The sequence below is a fragment of the Moschus berezovskii genome, chromosome 19, assembly GCF_049115385.1.
Source record: "Moschus berezovskii isolate FMDL1 chromosome 19, NW_MosBer_1.0, whole genome shotgun sequence".
Taxonomy (NCBI): domain Eukaryota; kingdom Metazoa; phylum Chordata; class Mammalia; order Artiodactyla; family Moschidae; genus Moschus; species Moschus berezovskii.
The window spans coordinates 55,761,454-55,784,113 of record NC_142478.1 but is presented as its reverse complement, the minus strand read 5'-3'; the positions used below and the strand labels follow the sequence as shown (position 1 = coordinate 55,784,113).

The window sequence follows — 22,660 nt, the reverse complement described above, 5'->3', positions numbered from 1 at the left end:
GGGCTGCTGGCTCACTCAGAGGCTCTGGTCTCAGAGGCCCTGGGCACCCTTCCCAGCCTGCCCCATTGCCAACGCCCCCAGAAGGCTCTCCTTTCTAGGCCTTGACAGCACTTTCATACTCGTCTCCTTTGCCTGGAATGTTCTCTCTGCAGAGAGCCATTGGCTGGCTCCTGCTCCTTGTTTAGGTCCCAGATCAAAAGTCACCTCCCCCGAGAAGCCCTCTTGGACTATTAATACCATCTCTGCAGACTACCCCGATTTATTGCCTTCCTAGCATTTCTCTTAGAATCCTTTTGTTAATGCTCTGCCTTCCCCAACAAGAGCCCAACTCCAGGAGTGGAGAGACTCTGCTTTTCATATTCTCGGCTGCACTGCCATGGCCTGGCCTGTAGGAGATGCAAGAGAGATGGGAGGAGGGAAAAGATGATTGCGGGTGGTGGTGGGGGGTTCTCAGGCCCTCTCTCACCTGCAAGACTTGGGTGTGGGGCCGAGTGCGGTAGGTGAAGGTCACGTTCTCAAAGTCCACCCGGCCCTCCAGGTGGTCAGGGGCCAAGCTCCCGTCATGCACCATGGTCGGCTGCCGGTCAATGAACTCGAACACCTTCTCGGCAGCCCCTACTCCTTGCATCAGGCCACTGTAGACGGAGCCCACGGACTGTGGAGGGAGGAGAAACATGTTCCTGACCCAGTGACACTCCAATCCTAGGTCCCCTCTACATGGTGCCGGAGGGATGAAGGGGGTGTAGAGAGAGCAAGAACACAGCAGCAGGTCTGATGGGGGGTGGGCGGGGTACGGTCACAGGAGGCTGTCGGAGCCCCACCTGCTGGTACAGCAGATCAGGATGATGATGCAAAAAATGAAGAGAGTGATAAAAAATACTGATGCTTTATGTGTTACAGCTGAACCTCACCACTGTCCAGCAGGGTAGGCATTATCACCCCCCGGAAGAAGAAATGGAATTGCAGAGAAGCCAGAATGTAGCAGAACAGGAACTGGACCTTCCTCTTTCAGCTGCCACAAGATTTTTAAATTTTGATGATAAAAATGGCCCTAAATTTATACTATATGTTTCCTTGGGTAAAAATATACACAAGTATAAATGTGAATAATGACTCATTTTACTGAGTACATGTATATCTTATGAGGTAGCTGCTATCGTTAGCTCCTTTGCGGTGATAAGGAAACTGAGGCGCAGAGTGCTCAAGTAACTTCCCCCAGGTCACACAGATGGAGAAGCGGCAGAGCCAGGATTCGAACCCAGGCATCCTGGCTCCCGAGTTCAGGCCCTTATGACCTGTGACTGCGGGTCCTGGTTGATGTAATGGGGGTAATATCAGTACCTGTATCGTGGTTCTGTGAAGACAGTACTCAGCACATAGGAAGCCCTCAACACACCACAGCTGTTAACATCCAGATGTAATTACTCATTAAGACACAAGTGCTGTGCAGACATGGTCCTCTAGCCCTCATCCCAGCGGTGCCCCGGTTATCAGGGCGCTGTGTCTTTCAAGTCCTTTTTCTGCTTTTACAAACACATGCATGCACGTAATTAAATAATTTTGAGACGAAAGAAAACCACGAGATCAGACCACCCCTATGACTCAGAGATTAGCTTTTTCACTAATTCTGTATCTTAGGGTTCTCTGCACCAGTGCACGCAGCCCTGTCTCACTCCTGTGGCTGCTGCCTAGTTTTGGTAGCACAGATGGACTGTTTCTGGCATAGATTATACCGTATTGCCCAATCGCTGGTTGACGAGCATTTAACTTTTCACTGTTACAAACAATGCCACACTGGACATCCTGGGACACATGTCTTTGCCCACTGCTGTGGATGTTTCTGAAGCATGGCTTCCTTGACACTGATTCAAATGACACTGCAAGTCTGACTGGAGCCAAGGCCAAGTGCCATCTGCAGAAGACACTAACCACCCCCCGACCCCCACACCTTTGGGCTTTTATCACTGCAAGACACACAGGCTCTACCTGAGTGCTGGAGGGCTTTGTGGGGGGGGTGGGATCAGACCAGAGAACCAACACCCTCACTCTGCGTATCCTCTGGAAGTGACTGATGGCAATTTAGGCACAAGCTCCCCAGCTCCCTCATCTCAGGACCTGCTGGTGGGAGAAGCCAAATTAAGACTTAATCTACAAGGACTTCCCTACTGCTTCAGTGGCTAAGGCTCCATGCTCCCAGTGCAGGGGGCCCGGGTTCGATCCCTGGTCCAGGAATTAGATCCTGAATGCTGCAACTAAGACCAGACACAGCCAAATAAAGTTTAAAATAAAATTGAATACTGTATGCATGTATGTGTGTATATATATATAAAGACAGAATCCATTTAAAAAACAAACCCACTCTGCTCTTTTTCCATAGAGCTGCTCTTTAAAGTGGGTTAAAATAAAGTCAGACCATCTGGCTTGGAACTGGGAACCCCTGCGAACATGGGGGGCAAATCACTGAACCACTCTGAGCCTCAGCTTATTTTTCTGGGAAGTGGGGACCCGGGGATCACTGAGACCTCGTACAGGTGCTCAGGAGCATCTTCTGAAATAATTTCTGTTGCTGCCACACATTAGTGTTAGTTTAGTTGTTGGTATTATCATGTCCTTTAGAAAGAAATGCCACCTCCTGCGGACCGTGGAGCACCCCCATTCAGATCCCTCCCCCTTACCCTCTCCCTCCTCCCCAGGACACCCCCTTCCCCAGCCAGCCCCTCACCTCCATACAGTCTCCCAGGACAAACTCATAGATGATGAAGGAGATGAGGTTGCCACTGGTCATCTGCCCCGAGATGACAAGGTGGCCCCCGTAGTAGAGGATGCTGACCTGGACCACAAGCAGTGTGAGCTGGAGGGCAGATGGAAAGCGGAGTCTGACTCACGGGGGGCCTTGACTCAGATCCACAACCCCATTCCCTCTGTCTCCCCGCCCCACAGGCTGCAGGGGAGGTGAGAGCAGCTGTGGGCTCCGCACTCATAGTCACAAACTGCAAGTCCAGCCAGCGGCAGGGACGGCCTCCCACGAGCTGGTGCCCCTCTGTCACTCACACCCTCCCCACCCCCACTAGGGAGTTTTTCCCTGCAAAGGCCCCCTGCTGGAACAGGCCATGAGCCTGGTCAGGAACAAGGCTTTCTTTGTCAGGCCCTGGTGTACACACACACACACACACACACACACACAGAGTTTCCAAGCACCTCAGCGAGGCCAAACTGGAGCTATTCGTCTCCTCCTTATTGGGAAGAGCATGGTTCAGAGAGGCTGAGTCCTCTGGCTAAGGTCACACAGCAAGCCAGGCCAAGCAGATGAGGTCTGTATTACCAGGAAGGAGGGGCTGTGTCTGGGGTGTGCTTGCCTCCCACCTGCTCCGGTGCTGGGGGAGTGTCTTCAGGAGGAGTGGGACCTGCACACCCACGACACAACCCACTCGGGGCCCCTATCTGCCCCGCCTCATTCGAAGCCAGCGGTGCTGGGTCGGAACTAGACCCACAGCTGGACCACAGTGCCTTTGCACAAGCAGCAAGAGGCACCCTGACTTGTAGGCAGACTGCCAGGAGACTTGGCTAGCTGGATTTCAGGCCTTTCTCCCCTCTAGCTGGGCACTTTTGAGGAGGGGTTACCTTGGGTGGGGGTAGGTCCCAGAAGTTCCTCATCCCCTGCTTGTCTGTAGACCACCGGCTCCTTCCTTGCCCTAAATTCCAAACCCTCCTCATGCCTACCCAGCTCTTCTCCGAAAGCCACCCTCAGGTGTGGCCAGAGTGACAGGCCCCATGTGCTCCTTCTCCAGGAGGGGCTGGAACGCATCCCCAGGGAGTGAGCCGGACACTCTAGGACCTGCCGGGAAGCTGCCCAGGTCACATCCCCAGATGGCCTCGGGGTGACTCCCCACCTTGGCAGGGGTGTCTCCCCAACAGGGAAAAGAAAGTTCCTGCCCGGCCGCCTCACACCCAGGTGAGAGGTAAGAGGGGGTGTCCTGGGGGGACATTCACAGGAGTCTACGTTTCTTTCTAGACAGATTCTCTGGGGACAAGCAGAAAGTCAGGACAAAGTCAAGCGTCACACCAGCATGCAGGGACCTGGGCTAATGTCCTGACCAAGGGGCCCCCATCTTTGCGTCAGACCTGCCCAGGCTGGGGGCACATACCCCGCTGCCCCAGACGTAGTACATGTAGGCCGCAGCTTCCTTCCTGTTCAGCTGGTACACCTGCTGCAGCTTCCGCGAGTACACCTCCGCCTCCTCCTCCTCGTTGGCAAAGCTCCGCACTGTCTTCATGGCGCTGATGGTCTCCTCGGCTGTGCTGCTGGCTCTGGCCAGAGCACTCTGGACCTCTTTGGAGAGCCTCTATGGGTGGGAGTGGAGACAAGAGGAGGAGACCTCAAAACAGACAGGCTCACCCTCTGCCTGAGCCCCAGGTCTCTCTGGGGTTTTCTGTCTTTAGTTGGTGTCAGGTCTATGCAGGGAGTTCCAGGGACAAGGGGATGAGACTTAGCTCCCCTTCTTCCCCCATCTCCTTCTAGTGTGATTTGCTGAGCTCAGACAACAGACTCCAGCTGGGCTTTGGGGGTGAGCTCCTGAGGCTCTATCTCCTGAGGGACGGGGCGCTGATCGTGAAGTTATCTCTAGTATTCAGAGGAAGTTATGCATGACCATACATAATCTTCTCAGAAAAACGAGTCTCGATACCTGATCCTAAGCTGGCATAAGAGCAGGGATGCGCTCTCTGGATGGTTGTTCAGGTTGTACACTGCACAAGAAACACTACCTATTAAGGAGGCACCGTTTACATCCAGCGACATACATTAAATTATGTGAGAGACAAAACTGGCACAGAGATTCCAGAACTCTTAGCTGAGTTCTAGATGGTGGTGGAGGCCACGGGCTATGAAATCTGCCCACATTGTGTGCTTATAACTGGGGATGGATGGCTGAGAAGTGGTCCCAAGTACATGACCACTGGACTGCTGCCCACAGAGTTCCGGAAGCAGTCCCTGGGCCTCGCTATTCAGGCTTTGCGATAGTTACCACACTCAGAACTTCACACCAGCCAGGAAGGTTGCCCAGGAGGCTACATTGGCATGTCTCATGACCTGCGAGTCACGCCCAGGCCATCGGAAACACACAGTGTACTCAGGCTCAGGCACCGTGGGAGGAGCCACACTGCCTTGAGTCATGTCTGGCTGTGGACAACGTGTGTGGCTTGTGGTGATGACTCAATGATGGTATCCTATACATGGGGTACAGGTACAGGTAAACAGGGCTTGCCTGAAGCCTCACTCCTGAACTAGAAGGTGGAGCCTGAGGTGTGCACAGAGGCAGGGCTGATGTGATGCAGGGCGGTCCAGGGCTTCCTGGCCCCTCCCAGGGGCTGGCAGGAAGGCAGGAAGGGTGGGGTGGAAGGGAAACTGCTCCGACTCCAACTCATATATTTACTTTCTCTCCTCAGGGGCGAAAACAGCGAGGCCAGTGATCCAGAGCTGCGGGGGAGAGGGCCCTCCTGGGTGACTGGGCTCTGCAGGAGGACGACACAGTGGGCTGTGGGGAATGGATTCATTCAGGTGCTGGCCTCAGGTCATGGGCACTAAGGGTCCTGACCAAGTGGGGACCTCAGGGTCCAAGCGCCCTGCTCAGGAGTGCTCCTGTCCCCCTCAGGCCTGAATCACTTGGGAAGGGGCTGCCTGCACCTGCCTGCACCCACCCTGGGTCCCTGAGGGCTCAGAGGCACCCACCACTGTGGGAAACAGGAGGAAGGTGAGGCAGGGGCCTAGCTTACAGGCTGATCCTTCTGACAGAGGAAGCACTGGGGGCAGCTGGAGGGGACTGCTGCTTGCCCATCACTGCATCGTGGGTGAGGGCCTCGATCATGGGGGCCTGAGCACCTCCAATCCTGCCCCAAACTTGAACATACACTCTACAGAAAAAGAGCAAACTTTGCACTCAGAGTGAAACCCAAACTTCCCACAAAGGCCTATACCATCTAACCCCCTCATCACCTCCCAGGTCTCTCCTCACTCCTGGTTCCGGCCTCACCAGCCTTCCTGAGGCTCCTCAAACAGGCCAGTCACGTTCCCACCTCAGGGCCTTTGTACTGGATGTGCCCTCTGCTTGGAACGAGCTTCCCCAATATGTCCACCTCTTTACTCAAAGGCTACTTTCTCAGAAAGACCAATTTAAAATTGCAGCCTGGGACTTCCCTGGTGGTTCAGTGGTTAAGGATTCACCTGCCAATGCAGGGGACACAGGTTCCATCTGTCTTCCAGGAAGATCCCACGTGGCTTGTGGCAGCTAAGCCTATGCACCACAATTATTGAGCCTGCACTCCAGAGCCTGTGCTCTGCAACAAGAGCAGCCACCGCAATGAGAAGCCCGTACACCACAACTAGAAAGTAGTCCCTGCTCACCACAATGAGAGAAAGCCCAAGCACAGCAATGAAGATGCAGCGCAGCCAAAAGCAAAATAAAAATTTTAAAAAAGGATAGCAAAAGAAAGACATTTAACTTTAAAAATAAAATAAAACTGCAATCAACCCTAATGCTCTCTATTTCTTTTCATTTATCTCTTCATCTCCTCCAACTTTTATTGTATTATATCCCTAGTTGTTAAGTCGTGTCCGACTATTGTGACCCCATGCCTGGCAGGCTCCTCTGTCCATGGGATTCTCCAGGCAAGAATACTGGAGTGGGTTGCCAGTTCCTCCTCCAGGGAATCTTCCCTACCCAGGAATCAAACCCGGGTCTCCTGCATTGCAGGCAGATTCTTTACCAACTGAGCTATGACTGTATTATATATTTCCATCATTATCACTGTTGCTATTTATTGGCTGGCTCTATTAGAATATAAGCTCCCTGGGGACAGGGGTCCTGTCTGATTGATGTATCCCAGTGCCTGGGACTTAGCAGGTGCTCAATAAACATTGACTGAACGAATGAATGACTGAATGCAAACTCAGTTTTAAGACAAGGCCCTCACTAGCCCCCAGCGGCCCTCTGAGCCCATCCTAAGGGATCATTTGAGAGCTGCTGGTGGGGAGACCCCTGTGGGGGTCAGGCGGGGCCTACCTTGTAGTACTTGCCATAGATGTCGGACACCATCATGATGATGGGGAAGCCCATGAAGGTGACCAGGGAGAGCTGCCACGAGAGGCTGAACATGAAGACCACCACGCCTGTGACTTTAACCGTGTTCCGCAGGAAGATGTTGATGTTCTGGGAGACCAGGTCGCTGACCATGGTGGTGTCCGAGGTGAGGCGGGAGATGAGGTCCCCTGGAACACAGGCCTCTCAGCTCCCTCTGCAGTAACAGGGCCACTGAGAGCGGGGGCGGGGGACCCTTGGGGAACTTGGACCTTCCCTATCTTCTGGGCTGGGCTGCAGGGGGGACAGGGTGAGTCGATGGCCCTGAGGGCTGCTCTGAGCCCAGCCCTTATCCCCAGCATCTGGTTTCAGCTTCAGCATCTCCCAGAGCACAGACGAGGCAGCTGAGGCTCAGAGAGGGGAAGAGTCTTGCTCAGCGCCACATAGCATGGCCGTGACTGAGCCAGACCTGAACCCGTGGCCCTTCCCTGTCACTGGCAGAGGGGTCACTCCCCTCTTCAGCCTCATGGTAATAACAATCTGAGCTATGGAAGAGAGAGGAACAGACCGACCCTTACTGATGGCTGGATACTGGGCTAAGACCTTGACAATCCCGTGGGGCAGCTGTTATCGTTCCCATCTTACGGAGGAGAAAACAGAGGCTCAGGAAGGTGAAGTCAGGGATGGGGCCTGCACCTAGGCTGGGCTGCCTCAGAGACTGGATCTCGGCCTCTCTGTTCTGTCCTGTCCCCTGCCCTGCTCACCCCCACAGGCCGGAGGAGTCCTGGCCCATGTGCTTCCCGCAAGCCAGTGGGAGGTGAGGCCTTGGTTGCTTCGGGGACAGGGTGGCCTGGCCAGGGTCCTAGAGTGGCCAGAGCTCACAGCAAAACCTCAGACCAGCTCCCCAGGGCTCAGGGGGGCTGGAGGCCCAGGCCAGCCACCAGGGTCATCCCCACCCTGAACTGGATGGCAGGGAGAGCCAGCAGGACTGAGAACACCGATTCACACATTTACATCCTCAACATGGGGCAGGCCCACCTGGCCGGGCCCAGCCCCAGGTCGCCAGAGGCCCCCAGGAAGACCAACCTGTGCGATTCTCATCAAAGAAGCTTGTCTCCTGAGACACCAGCGAGCGGAAGAGACGGTTACGGAGACGAATGTTCAGTCTGGCAAATATGAGGGTAAAAATGCCGCCCCGAATACCTGCGGCAAATGAGCTAATTGCAGATAAGAGATGTTATGTATAGCACGACATCCTTCCGGCAACTGACCCCCACCCCTCACTGCTCCCTCCCCACTGCTAGCAGGCCAGGGCCTTCGCAGGGGTGAGGGACCCCAACCTGGAGCCCACTCTCTGGGGCTGGCACTGCCAGGCGGTCACCCTGTTCCCAACAGGAGCCCCCAGGATGAGGGCACAGGGGGAACTTCTTTTACTGTGGGCGAGAAGCCCAGCTCCACCCATCAGGCCCCTTGCCTTTCCAGAACAGCACAGACAAAGCTGGCCCTTGTTTCCTGCCTGGAAAATAGTTGGGGGTGGGGTGGTGCTGAAAGGGGAACCCCGAGGACTGAAGTCATTTTTAGGGACAAGAGGGGTGTGGCTCTAGGGTGGGGCTCAACCAAATAGGCAGAACTAAGCCAGTAGCTGGGTTGTTGGTTACCATGGGGACCAGCTGAGGGACAGGCCTTAGCCTCCCATCCCAAGGGGCATTTCTTGGGCCTCTCTGGCCCCTTTTCCTCTCAGGAGCTACCCCATCCCCGTTCCCAGCTGCAGGCCTGGTGGGTGGGTGCAGGCAGGGGGTTGCTACCTGCCGATGGCCAGCACACACATGACGATGACGGCCGTGCTGAACTGCTCCATGCTTTTCTGGATGACGATGCCATCAATGGCCCGGCCAGTGTAGTAGGGAAGGAAGGTCTCTCCTGCCGGAGACAGGGCGGGCTCATGGGGGCGTCTGCAGCCAGGAGGGGGATCTGGAAGCCCCCAGGCTACCCTCACTGCTTACTCCACCTGTGGGGTTTTCTCTCTCTCCAAACTCCTGCTTATTACCCAGGCAGGGGCGGGGAGGGGGCCCCCTCTTTTCAGAGATCAGGAACACGGGAAATGTGTTATTCAGTCTATACTGACTGGATCCTGTTATCATGAATAATGGCTCCCAGACGTGGAGAACACAGAGCCATGGGGCTCCTGGGTGATGGTTCATCCCCTCTGCATGAGGACTCAGAAGGCGACCCTGTTATCACCCATTTTACAGATGAAGAAAGTGGAGCCGAAAAGATGAGCTGAGGCTCACCGAATCACACCACCAATTGATGACTGACAGCCACCAAAGTTCACTTCTTTCTTCTCTCTGCCAGAGGGTTTAGAGTCCACATTCTAGAAGCTCAGAAGATGTTGATGTTCTGCTTCTGAGCAATGCTAGAACTGCCACCCCACCCCTCTTGGTCGGGCACTTTACAGCTTGACAGATAATTTCTTACCCATGTGTCTCGCTGTATCTTCACATCAATCCTGGGTGTGGCGGGGGGAAAGGGGCATCCAGCAGAGATGTCATCCCCATTTCACTGAGGTGGAATGGGAGACTCAGAGAGGCTGAGTAACTTGCTTGACATCACACAGCAATTAAGAGGACGGCAGGACTCAAACCCAAACCAGCTTCCAGTCTGGGGACTCATTCCTTGTGCCTTCCCTCCCAATAACCTGGAATGAATGTCCCACTCTCATGGAAACGATGGACACGAAATGGGAGGTGGTCAGACCAGCCTGTGTCCAGTTTTCACTGCAGCTCTTCTGGCAGCCACAGCCCGGGTCAGCACCAGGCATAGAGGAGGTGCTCAACAAAAGTCAATCAGTGCACCCTGTGCAGGTCTGGTGAGTCCCTCCCTGGTCAGCTCTGCAGAACTGGCTCAGCCAAGACAGTGAGGCCTTCTGTGGGGTTCTGGCGCCCTCTGCTGGAACCACAGGGTGGCTACAGAGCGGGCCTCCATTTCCCCTGCCCTTGGCCAGATGGAGTCTCCAGCCAGAAGTTCTGCCTCAGCTGAATCTCTGCTTCAGTTTACCCATGGGGAAGTAAAGGGCCTGAGGAGCTCCAGAAGAATTTTCAGTCCAACAAGCACCAGTGATGATATTAACCACCAGAGACATTCATGGAGCCCTTGCTGGGTGGGGGCGCTGAACTAATAAGCAGGTAGGCAAACTCTTTTGTTGAATCTGCCCAAGAACCAGGTGAAACTCTCTGGTCTGCCAGCAAATCTTATGCCTCTACTTTCAAAATATTTCCAGAATTTGCTGCCTCTCCCTCTGCTGTCCCACCTGGCTTTGTCAACGTCCTTCTCCTTGCTGCCACCTTTGTCCCCATCAACCTGTTCTCCACTCCCAGCAGACAGCAGGAGCCTGTGAAACCCAAGTCAGATTGTCTCACCCTGGATCAAGGTCCTCACGGCGGCTGATACCCCCTGCCTGACTGGCCCTAGTACTGAGCTACTATCTTCTACTCTCCCTCTACTCTCTCTACTTTTCCTTTAATAATCAGGCAGCTTTCTGCCTCAGGACCTTTGCATAGGCTGTTCCCTCTGCCTGGACCACTGTTACCACAGATAGCGGCTCCTTCACCTCTTTCAAGTCTCAAATGCCTCCCAATAATCCTCTAAATGCAGTATTATCATTCTTCCCATTTTACAGATGAGGAAACGGGGGCTCAGAAAGGTTAAGTCATTTGCCAAAGGTTATTGTAGTTAGGTTGCCATGAAATCCGTATTAAAGAATCTCAATGGGAGACACTCAACACTAAATTTAAACTTTTTTTTCCACAATGGGCAGTTTTCCTTTTACATTATAAGGTTTCAGAAAAATCTAGGCCCTACTGGATGTTTATTGATTGAAAAATAATTGTTAATCACAGTGTGTGCACATGTGCTCAGTCGCTCAGTTGTGTCCGACTCTTTGTAACCCCATGGACTGTAACCTGCCAGGCTCTTCTGTCCATGGAATTCTCCAAGAATACTGGAGTGGGTTGCCATTCCCTTCTCCAGGGGACCCTCTTGACTCAGGAATTGAACTCACGTCTCCTGCATTGGCAGGCAGATTCTTTACCACTGCACCACCTGGGAAGACCAACAACCATAGTATTTAACTTTTGTGAAGTACCTAGTTTTGCCAGGCACTGTGCTTCACCTCATTTAATTTTCACAATAACCTGGGACTTCCCTGGTGGTCCAGTGGTTAGGACTCTGCACTTCCAGTGCAGGGGATACAAGTTCAATCCCCAGTCAGGGAACTAAGATGCCCTGTGGTGCAGCCGAAAAAAAAAATTCACAAAACTCTGACAAAGCCCTCATGAAAGGATGAGACACTGAAGTTTGGCCATGGTAAGTAAACTCGACTAAAACTATCTGAGACTTCCCTGGTGGTCCAGTGGTTAAAAAACTACACTTCCGATGCAAAGGGTGCAGCTTTGATCTCTGGTTGGGGAACTAAGATCCCAGATGAGGCGTGGTGTGGCCAAAAAAATAAAACAATGAATGAAGTTGGGGGCCTGATCTCAAGCTGAAGCCCTTGACCTCAACATAACCCTACAGGCTGGCACAATCTGCTCGGCTGTATTTTAGGACATCTGTATCCCTGAGCGTACAACAGCTCACAACAGTGCCCTGTCAGGCGGGGGAAGCAAGGCCGTGTTGGAGACAACTGCCAACATGGGCAGGATGGTCATTCACTCATTCATCTACCCAGTGAGTCTGATTCTGTGCCAGGTATTGGGGGCCCTGAAGGAGTCAGACCTGACCTCTGACCCCAAGGGGCTCCAAGCCTGAGGGGAGGCAGCAGAGTAGATGCAAGATACTCCTGTCACCAGAGCTGTAGCTAAGGACCAGAGTCAATAGAATCCCAGTAGGCTGCTCACGAGCAGACTGCTGACCTCGTAGCATGAGGAGGAGAAGCAGTCTGGTTAAATGACAAGGGGTCATCTCAGTACTAACGGCCACTAAAACTTACTGGGAGCTTTCCATGTGCCAGGAGTTGTCCGAGGCAGCCTACTTGTATGAGCTCACTGAACCTCACAACTGCTGATTTTATAGATTTTACGTGCCTAAAATCATACAGTGGTCAAGGGGCCGGAACTGAGAGGACAGAGGGTAGATGGTACATGGAAAGGGGCTCTAGGGCTCGCCAGTCCTCTCTGAGATCACTGTGGCTCTGTGGCTGCTTCCAGACTCTGTCCCTCTGTGAGTTAAATATGTAACAACTCACAGGAGTGAACATCCCTGTACTGACCGTATGGAAAAAGCTCTGTACCTCTCCTTCTCCTCTCAATCCTTTCTGTTTGATTGTTTGTCTGTGCCTCGTGGCATGTGGGATCTTAGTTCCCCGATCAGGGATTGAACCCATGACTCTTGCATTGGAAGCTTGGAGTCTTAACCACTGGCTCGCCAGGGACGTCCCTCTCCTCTCTGTCTTTATTCCAACTTTACAACATCTTGTAACAAGGATGCTAGCAACCCCCATTTCACAGAATAAAGATGTGAAGCTATGAAAGGTTGGATCATCCACCCACGGTCACACAGCCAGGCCTGGAGCAGGAATGGAAATGGTACCTGGGCCGTGTCACCCCCAGAACCCACAGAGTTTCCACCCTGCGATGTCAGCTTCCCACTGTGTTGCTGAAGTGGCACTTTCACTGTTCAGACCAGACCGGAGTAACAGATATCATTTATATCACCAACCAGGACACACACACAGGTGCATACAACTAGGATACAAGTTTCATGCAACTTAAGCTCATCGGACACGACTGAGCGACTGAACTGAACTGAACTGAAGCTCATCACAGACTATATACCCTGATGGCTCTATTCTGCTTCATTATAAAAAATGCTTTGAACCCAGAAATGCCACTTATCTGTAGGATGACTTCTTTAGATATACCCACATTTATAGGAAATGTGTATAAACAAGAAAAAAGACTCAAAACCACCCAAACAGGAGACTGACTAAATAATCTATGGTACAGTCACACGGTGGGATATTATGCAGTCAAAAACAAAATGAGGAACTAATTGGGAAAATTCTAGGGTATATTATTGTTGTTATTATTTTATACGGCTGCACTGCATAGCAAGATCAAACAAGTCAGTTCTAAAGGAAATAAACCCTGAATATTCATTGGAAGGACTGATGCTGAAGCTGAAGCTCCAGTACTTTGTACATGTGCTGCTAAAGTGAGCATTGAAGCTCCAATACTTTGGCCACTTGATGCAAAGAACAGACTTATTGGAAAAGACCCTGATGCTGGGAAAGACAGCTAAGAGGAGAAGGGGGCGCAGGGGATGAGACAGTTAGATGACATCACTGACTCAGAGGACATGAGTTTGAGCAACTCTGGGAGACAGTGGAGGACAGAGGAGCCTGGCGTGCTGCAGTCCCTGGGACTGCAAAGAGCCAGACACAAACTTCGACTGAGCAACAACAACAGCGCAGCACGTTGGATCTTAGTCCCCCTACCCGGGACTGAAGCTGCGCCGTTGCATTGGAAGCTCCGAATCTTAACCACTGGACCCCCAGGGAAGTCCCCAGGATATATTAAGTGAGAAAAGCAAGATACAGACTAGAGGGCAAAAGGAGGGGGGAGAGAGGCGTACATGCACTTCTTTGCTGATAGCTGTATAAAGAAACACTGGGAGCACATATAAGAAATGAATAAAAGCAGTTTCCTGCCCACTTGGAAGTTGCTGGAACCATTTCCTGTAGTTAGCCCTGGGCAGGAGGATTTAGGGTTGTCAGGGGGGCAGAATTAGGGTGAAACTCTCAATGTTTACCTTTGCGAATTAATTTGATGTTTGAACCATGGAAGGAAGATATTAAAACTGGAGAGGATGGGGCTTCCCTGGTGGCTCAGTGGTAAAGAATCCGCCTGCCAATGCAGGAGATTCGGATTAGATACCTGCTCCAGGAAGATCCCACATGCCGCGGAGCAGCTAAGCCCGTGCGCCACAACTACTGCGCCTGTGCTCTGGAGCCCGGGAGCCACTACTGAAGCACGCGCGCCTAGAGCCTGTGCTCCATAACAAGGGAAGCCGCCGCAATGAGAACCCTGTGCACCGCAACCAGAGTGGCCCCACTTGCCACAACTAGAGAAAGGCCCGCACAGCAGCAAAGACCCAGTACAGCCAAAAATACGTAAATAAATAAACTTTTTAAAAATTGTATAAAATTTTTAAAAAACTTGAGCGGAAAGAAGAGGTGGTTACCCCACCACCACCACCACAAACATATCCCCTGGGTGCCCACCAGGCCCTGCGGGCCAGCACTTACCCAGAGCCGCCACGATGAGGAAGAAGGAGGCTGCCACGAGGAAGGCAATGTCGGGCTTGGTGTAGGATAGCAGCTTCTGCAGCGTGGCCCCGGACGCCTGCTCCGGCGCGGGCCGGTCCTCCCCGGGGAAGCCCTCGCCTTCGCCCTCGGCCCCAGCGCCCCGGCCGAGGGCCTTGGCGTCCGGCCGCACCGTGGACAGCAGCCACCAGAGCAGGAAGGAGGCAGCGAGTGAGACGTAGGTCCACACGAAGAGGGCCCAGAACCACGGGTCCCGGACCGGCTTGCGTACCTCGGAGAAGAGCAGCAGCTTCACCATGGTATAGATGCCCCCAAAGAGGCAAACGAGGGCGATGACCGTCCACGAGGCCCGCAGCCTCTGGGGCCCCAGGGTGCTGTTCTTGGCCACACCGATGGTGGCCCCCAGCAGCAGGCAGCTGCGGTACAGGCAGGCCGCCCAGAGGTCCAGCACCGAGTCAAAGATGTTGAAGTGGCGGATGTCCTCCAGCAGGCTGCGGTCCAGGTGGCTGAGGATGTAGATGGCCGTGGTCATGCCGACGTCCAAGCTCATGAAGGCCAGGGTCACCACCACCGCCTTCCACAGCTGCATCCTGCTGGCCAGGGGTAAGCAGGCACCAAGGGGCAGGCTCTAGCTCATGGGGGCAAGGCCATTGTCTGTGGGGCGAGGCCAGACCTGCAGGGGGCAGTGGGGTGAGGGGTGAGGGCCTGCTGCTTGCTGGCTGTGTGACCTTGAGCAACTCACTTGACATCTCTGAGCCTCAGATTTCTCACCGGTAAAATGGCAGTGACAAATTACACAGGGGTAGGGTGAAGGTTCCACTCATTCAAGGAATATTTATTGAGTTCCCTCTGTGGGCCAGACTCTGTTCTTTGTGCTGAGGATTTAAAAAAATTATTTATTTAGCTGCACCGGGTCTTAGTTGCAGCATGCAGGATTTTTAGTTGTAGCATTCCAGCTCTTAGTTGGGGCATGTGGGCCAGGTTCTCCAACCAGGGACTGAACCCGGGTCCCTGCACTGGGAGCTCTGAGTCTTAGCCACGGGACCACCAGGGAAGTCCATGTGCTGGGGATTTAACTGTGAACCAAAACAACAAAGATCCCTGCTCTTGAGGAGATGGGACATTCATGTCAGAGACAGACAAAAAGTAAGTGATACAGTGTGTTAAGAGACTAGGGCTTGTGGGGGAAGAGTTGGGTGTAAGGGATGTGAGGGAAATTTTAAATGGGGGTGCAGGGAAGAATTTTCTGTGAAGGTAACACTTGAGTAAGACTGAAAGAGGTGAGGGAGTCTGCCATGTGCATACCTGGGGGAAAAGCATTTTGGACAGGTGGAACAGACATGGCGAGAGCCCTGAGGTAGGAATGTGTTGAGGGAGACAAGGAGACCTGGGGGTCTCTGATGCCCCATCTGCAAAATGGGCAAAGCTCCAGAGTCCCCAAAGGAGGAGAGAGGCATGGAGCAACAGGAGGGGTGGCTGTGAGTAGCAACTGGGAACAGAGCAGCAGGGCAGGGGGGCAGCCTGAGAGACTCTCTCTCTCACAGCTCCGAGGCTCTGACCAAGGTGAGTGACTGGATGTTCTGGAATGCCAGAAACCTCACACAGCTCCAGGAGGCCAGTACTTCCACATTCCCATTTATAGTTGGGGAAACTGAGGCACAGAGAGGCAAAAGCACGTGGCCCACGTCATTCTGGTAACAAAGGCCTGAGCCGGGACTCACACCAGTGTGTGAAGGGTCCCAGCACCTGACCCACAACCTCAGAACTGCATTCTTGACACAACAGCAGGTGTCCAATTACCACGAGCAAACAATTACGAGGCCCAGTGCCTCCTAGCAGGCCCGCCCTTTATGTGAGCCGTGTGCTTTGCATGTGTCCGCTGATTTAGTCCTCGCAACAACTTTGTCAGATTGACACCATCATTCCCACTTAGCTGATGGAGAAACTGAGGCCCAGGGGAGCTAACAACATGTCCAAGATCACACAGCTGGTGAGCAGTGGAGCTCTGATTTGAACCCAGAGTTGTCTGGTTTTAGAAGCTAGGCTCTAAACTGCTAAGCTAAAATGTTTGTCAAGATAGCAAGTCCTTACAACAGCCAAGACATGGAAGCAACCTAAATGTCCATTGACAGATGAATGGATAAAGATGTGGCATGTATATATATACACGAAATACTACTCAGCCATAAAAAAGAATGAAATAATGCCATTTGCAGGAATGTGAACAGACCAAGAAATTACCACACTAAGTGAAGTGAATCAGAAAGAGAAAGACAAATACCACATGATATCACTTACATGTGGAATCTAAAATATGACACAAATATTAATGAAACAGAAACAGACACACAGACGAAGAGAATAGACTTGTGGTTACCAAAGTGGAGAGGGGGTGGGGGAGGGATAAATTAGGAGTTTGGGACTAGCAGATACTAGATATAAAATAAACAAGGACCTGCTGTGTAGCAGAGGGAACTATGTTCAATATCTTGCAATAAGCCATAATGGAAAAGAATATGAAAAAGACTATATATATAACTGAATCACTCTGCTGTACACCAGAAACGAATACAACATTGAACATCAACTATACTTCAATTTAAAAATACATATATATATATATACACACACACACAGCAAGCACAAACACAGAGTGTTCATCAAAGGAGAACAGAACCTACAGAAGAGGGGGCGCCGCCAAGAAAAGAACTGAGGACAGTGACAACGCTGGCAGGGACAGCAGCCAAACAGCAGACGCTGATGGTACTGTGCGCCTGGCACTGCTCTGAGTGGTTTACATGCAGTCATCCCTCACAAGAATCCTATGAGGTACATTTCATTGTTATCCCCATTTCACGGTGAGAAGACTGAGGCACACAGAGGTTAAGTGACCTGCTGCAGGGCACCCAGCTAGGAGGTAGTAGCAGAGCCTGGGATGTGAACCCAGGCCTTTGAGTTCCAAAATCTGGGCTCTCAACTCTGAAGCAGTGATTCTTCAAACCAGCCCCTGGCGGCAGGGGTGGGGGTGGGGTGCGGGGGGAGTGGTAGGCAAGACTTTTAATGATGCTCAGGAGGGTCTGAGATGCAGAGGGGACACAGGGGTGTGATGGTCCCCAAGCCTGAGGGGCTCTACTGTCACCACAGCTCTTCTAGGAAGACTCAAGTCCGTCCTAGAGAAGACGGTTGCCCTGTCAGCAGCTGACTCTTCCAGGGAAGCCTGGGCTGAGGGGAATCCAGGGCAGGGGAGGGGGTGGAGGTGGAGATGGGGGAACAGACAACCCCCTCTGCAGGCCCTTGTTCCAACCCCGGTAGGGCTGCCGGCTCAGGCTTCTGTCTGCTGCAATGCAGAGGCCTCAGGGAGCCAGCGAGTGGGTGAGCATGACACAGAGCCTGGGGAGGGATGCTCCTGGCCTGGTGCCTCCGCAGACCTCCCGGCTGCCCAGGCCCTGCCAGCCATCTTGGCTGCAGCTCACCTCGGGGTGGGGGCGACGAGTCCCTTTAGCCCTCGGGAAGGAGCTGGCATTCAGAAGTGGGAGAGGAGGCAGACCTGCCAGAGTCCAGCACAGGAGCGGGGTGGGGGGGTGGGGTGCTGAACCAGCTCTCCCCACCCTCACTCCCAGTCACTGAGGGATTCCCTTCCCGACACCCTCTGCTTCGGGTAAAGTCAACCCGTTTGATGGCCAGCCACCCACCTGGGAGCCCAGCTGTTTCTCTTCCTCACCGGCATAAACAAAGTTTTGCACTCCAGCATCACAGGCTATTTGAACTACATTTTACAGATGGGGAAACCGAGGCCCAGAGAGGGAGGGAGAGAGGCTGGTCTGAGGTTACCCAGCGAGTGAGGGCAGAGCAGCCACAGCACTGGGGTGCCCAGCTCTCAAGTGCTGAGTCCTCCTACTCCAGGCTCTGATGGAGCAGAATCCAACTCGGGTCAGGTTACAGCCCTCAGTGGAGATGGGCTCTTGTTATTTTTAAAGTTACTGAGCAGCAGAATGAAGGGGATGCGACTACCAGCCCAGACTGGGAGGAGGGGAGTGTGGGGATCAGTGGGATGCTTGGAGCCACGTCCATGCTCCATCTGCCTGACGTGGGTTTGGCCAGGTGAAGCTGGAGGGCAAATTGTGGGCACACGGGTGACGTGTGTGCCCCAAGGGACAAGGACAGGGTGGTGGTCAGAGGTCAGGGCAGGCTGTGCCCAGGGCCTGATGTGCCCAGGAAGACAGGGTCAACTCACCTTGACCCTAAGAGCTAAGGAATGGCATAGGATTAGCAAATGACCCCACCCTCACTGATGGTCCTGTCAAAGGCTTTTCTTTCCGGTAGAAGAAATGGTGGTTGGGGCATCATCAGCTGTCAGATGCACAAAAGGAAAGTCTGAAACAGCCAGGAGACAATAAATAGCAATGATTATTACAAGGGTGACAGCTACTGTTTACATTTACGGAGTATTGCTAAGTGCCTGCCACCTCCCTTCCTGATTATTCACTGCTATTCAGGGAGGGTCTCTCACCTATCATTACCATTTTACAGGTAGGCATACAAAGGCTTGGGGAAGTCAAATGACCGGAGAGAACAGGTGAAACCCACACTTCACTCTCTGGGACCCAGGCTATGCAGGGCTCCCAAGAAAGCGTCATGAAGGACCTGGAGGGGCCCACCCAGGTCAATTCACCCCCAACTTCTGGGGTGAACTTTTCACCCCCTAGCGGTATTGTCCAGCTGACTGGGGCTGGTGCTGTGGGACGGGACGGTGTCACTATGGGGTCTCTGGATACAGGGCCAGGATTTCTTCCACTCTGACTCCCACCTTTGCTGAGCCCCCCAGCCCACGCTAGGCCTTTGGCGAGTTGTTTCAGATGACTCACAGCGCTAGGTGAAGCGAACTGGCTAGCTACAGTGGCCTTCCTGACAACCTCCTTTGGTCACCTGGTACCTGCCCGCCTGAAGCAAGGGAATGGAGGCCAGCCAATCTCCAGGGGGCGGGGCAGTGGGCGGGGAATCCTGTCAGACCAGCTGAAAGCTATTTTAATTAACCTCAGGTCTGGGGAGGGGCACCCTGCTTTAACAGAGGCTTAGAAACAAGGGAGAGACCCTTGGGAACCCACAGGCTTAACTGCCAGGATGGAGGCAGAGAAGGCTCAACCCACTGGCCAGCCAGGGTGAATGGGGGGAAGGGGTTCGCCAAGGTCGGCAGGCCCAGGCCTGCCCCCAGGTTTCTGATATAGCCAGGCTCTCAGGATCTGTGAGCACGGCCCGCTGGAGGGTGCAGGGAGCCCTCCGAAGAGCTGCCAGTCAGATCCTGGGGGAACAATCATCAAAGGATCCACCCCCAAAAGGCACCCCCACCATTTTCCAAGAGGTGGCGGCACCTGAAAGGTTAAAAAAAAAAATTGCAATCTCCTTGCGGCGTGGAAAGGATGCTGCAGGGATAGGGGGCTGGGACTTGCGACTGCGGGCGCTGGGGTACCAAAGCGGGGGCCAGGAAGGCTCCCAGGAGGCTCCCACTTTCTACCGAGATGCCTTTACTCCACCCCCGGGAAGGGAGAGCCAAATGGCCCCCCAGCCTGTACCTGGCGTAGCACCTCAATCTGAGAAAGATCTGGGTCGGGGGTCCCGGGCGCCGCACTCTTACCTGTTCCCTTACCTGGCACCAGGTGGGCCGTGGGGAGGGGGAGCAGCGGGCTGGGGTCCTCAGGGGCGCCGGTTCCGCGCGGCTCATTGGAGACTGCGCCCGGCGCTGCGCTCGCTCCGCCCCTCCCTCCTCCCGCCGCTCCTCCCGGCCTCCCGCCCGGGGCTGCGCCGCAGCAAGGTCGGAACGAACCAGGCGGGGCGGGCACCGGCCTCCCGCTAGGCGGGGCCTCCGTGGGGGCGTGGCCAGGATTACCCGCCCGCCCACCTGCGGAGAGCCCCGCCCCCATCCTCAAGGCCAAGGCCCTTCCGCTAGGGCTCCAGCCCTTAGAGGCCTCGGTCCTATTCTGAGCAGGAGGAAATGGACACACCTGCTGCGGGAGGCCTGCTCTTTAATCTGCCATTTGCTCTAGAGGACAGCCTTGCCAGCCCTGGAGGATGGAGGTTATGATCCTCATTCATTCAACCAATATTTGGTGAAAGGCACTATGTGCTGTGCCCTCTTGTAAGTGTTAAGAGATGCTGCGGAGAACAAAACAAGATCCTTGCCCTTCTGGGGCTGACAATCTAGTGAGAGAGCCAGGCGATACACATAATGAATAAGTAAATTATGCTTGTTAGAAGGGAATACACTTCATGGAGAAAAATAGAGCAGGGTGGTGGGAAGTAGGAGACAGGAGGGAACCTACATGTCCTCCGCGATCGCTGGGGTCTAGGTGCTCGATGTTGAGTGTGAAAAAAGAGAAAATTCCCATTCTTTGTAGGGTGGGGAAAATCAACATGTAAATACGGTAAGATAATCTCAGGTAGTACCAGCTTATTACTTATTTCCTGTGAAGTAAATAAAACCTGGTGAGGCAATGGAAAGGGCCATGGGTCTGCTTAATTGGGAAGGGCTTCCTGAGGAAGGTGAAAGGGGAGAAAGAGGGAGCCATGGACAGATCGGGAGGGGATGTATTCTAGGTGAAAGGAACTGCCAGTGGAAAGGCTCTGAGGTGGGAACTCACCTGGCATTTGAGAAACAGAAGAGGGATCCATTCATGGGCAGGAGAGTAGGTCAAGCCTAGAGGGGTGGGGGTGGGGCAAGATATGTCCCTGTCTCTATCCAGCCTTCAGTCAGAGACTGAAAACACTCCCTGAATTTAAAACAGCCTCTGCTCCTCACATGGGACAGCTTCTTTCAAGGGGATCTAGCCAAGTGCAGAACTGTAAATGCACTTCTTTTTTTGACCCAGTAGGAAGTTCTTCTATAGATAGACTTGTGGAGGGAACGGAAGATACTAGTTTGCTGATAGTTACTGGAGGAAAAAAAGTCTGGTGGGAACTGCCAAATAATTACAGAGCATGCTCAACAGGATACCCTGTTGCTACTGCTGCTAAGTCACTTCAGTCGTGTCCGATTCTGTGAGACCCCATAGACGGCAGCCCACCAGGCTCCCCCGTCCCTGGGACTCTCCAGGCAAGAACACTGGAGTGGGTTGCCATTTCCTTCTCCAGTGTGTGAAAGTGAAAAGTGAAAGTGAAGTCGCTCAGTCATGTCTGACTTGTAGCGACCCCATGGACTGCAGCCTACCAGGCTCCTCCGTCCATGGGATTTTCTAGGCAAGAGTACTGGAGTGGCTTGCCATTGCCTTCTCCGGGATACCCTGTAGCAGGGGGGTAAAAAAAAAAAAATGTATCCATCTGTATTCAGAAGTTACAGAAAGGTATGAAATGACCTCCTGAATGTGTTGAGTAAAAACAAGGGATAGAATCTAGCTGAAGTATGATACTGATTGTGCAAAAACAAAAGCAAATATATAATTGTACTGGAAGAGAAGCTCCTGGATGGATTACCCAAAAGCTAGAGTGACTCAGAGCTGGGACCAGATTCAGGCTTTCTCATTTTTGCTGTGTGAGAATAGCCAACGTCATATTGAAGGAGCGAAACAAAGTCACTGTGCTGACACTACCTGACTTCAGGACTTACTCTAAAGCTGCCATAATCAGGACAGTGCGTTGCTGACAAGAGACAAACAGATCAAAGGGACAGTACAGGGAGCCCAGAAATAGACCCATATAAATACAGTCAACTGATCTCCCACAAAGGAGGAAAGGCAACACAGTGGAACAAAGACAGTCTTTTCAGCAAATGGTGCTGAAACAACTGGACATCCATGTGCAAAAAAAAAAAAAAAAATCTTGTCACAAATTTTACATCTTTCACAAAAATTAACTCAAAATGGCTCACAGATCTAAATGTAAAACACAAAACAATCAAACTCCTAAAAGATAATGTAGGAGAAAATCTCTATTTTCTTGGGGATGGAGATGATTGTTTTAGATATAAAATCAAAAGGCATGATCCATGAAAGAAAGAACTGATAAGCTAGACTTCATTAAAATTTAAAAAATTCTGGAACTTCCCTGGTGGTCCAGTGGCTAAAGACTCCACACTTCCAATGCAGGAGACCTGGGGTTCAATCCCTGGTCTGGGAACTAGATCCCATGTGTGGGAACTAAGAGCCTGCGTAGTCAAATTAAAAAAAAAATTAAAACTTCTACTCTGCGAAAGATATTGTTCAAGGAATGAGAAGACAAGCCACACACTGGGAGAAAATACTTGTTATATATATATATATATATATATATATAT

At 52.7% G+C, this 22,660-nt stretch overlaps 1 protein-coding gene across 6 annotated transcripts in view; it reads right to left on the bottom strand.

Moving 5' to 3' along the window:
• The window catches only part of ABCB9 (ATP binding cassette subfamily B member 9), a 40,083-nt gene that overhangs the window by 8,269 nt on the left and 9,154 nt on the right, over positions 1 to 22,660 (bottom strand). The window contains exons 3-11 of one of the 6 annotated variants that reach the window (XM_088828129.1): positions 20,030 to 21,088; positions 18,632 to 18,771; positions 14,380 to 15,070; positions 8,879 to 8,993; positions 8,160 to 8,290; positions 7,059 to 7,264; positions 4,146 to 4,343; positions 2,723 to 2,851; positions 467 to 655 (exon numbers count right to left, since the gene is read on the bottom strand). In XM_088828129.1, coding sequence (XP_088684255.1) covers positions 467 to 655; positions 2,723 to 2,851; positions 4,146 to 4,343; positions 7,059 to 7,264; positions 8,160 to 8,290; positions 8,879 to 8,993; positions 14,380 to 14,986 — 1,575 coding nt within the window. In that variant the 5' untranslated portion in view covers positions 14,987 to 15,070; positions 18,632 to 18,771; positions 20,030 to 21,088. The other 5 variants (XM_088828128.1, XM_088828127.1, XM_088828130.1 and 2 more) reach the window with 5 other exon arrangements.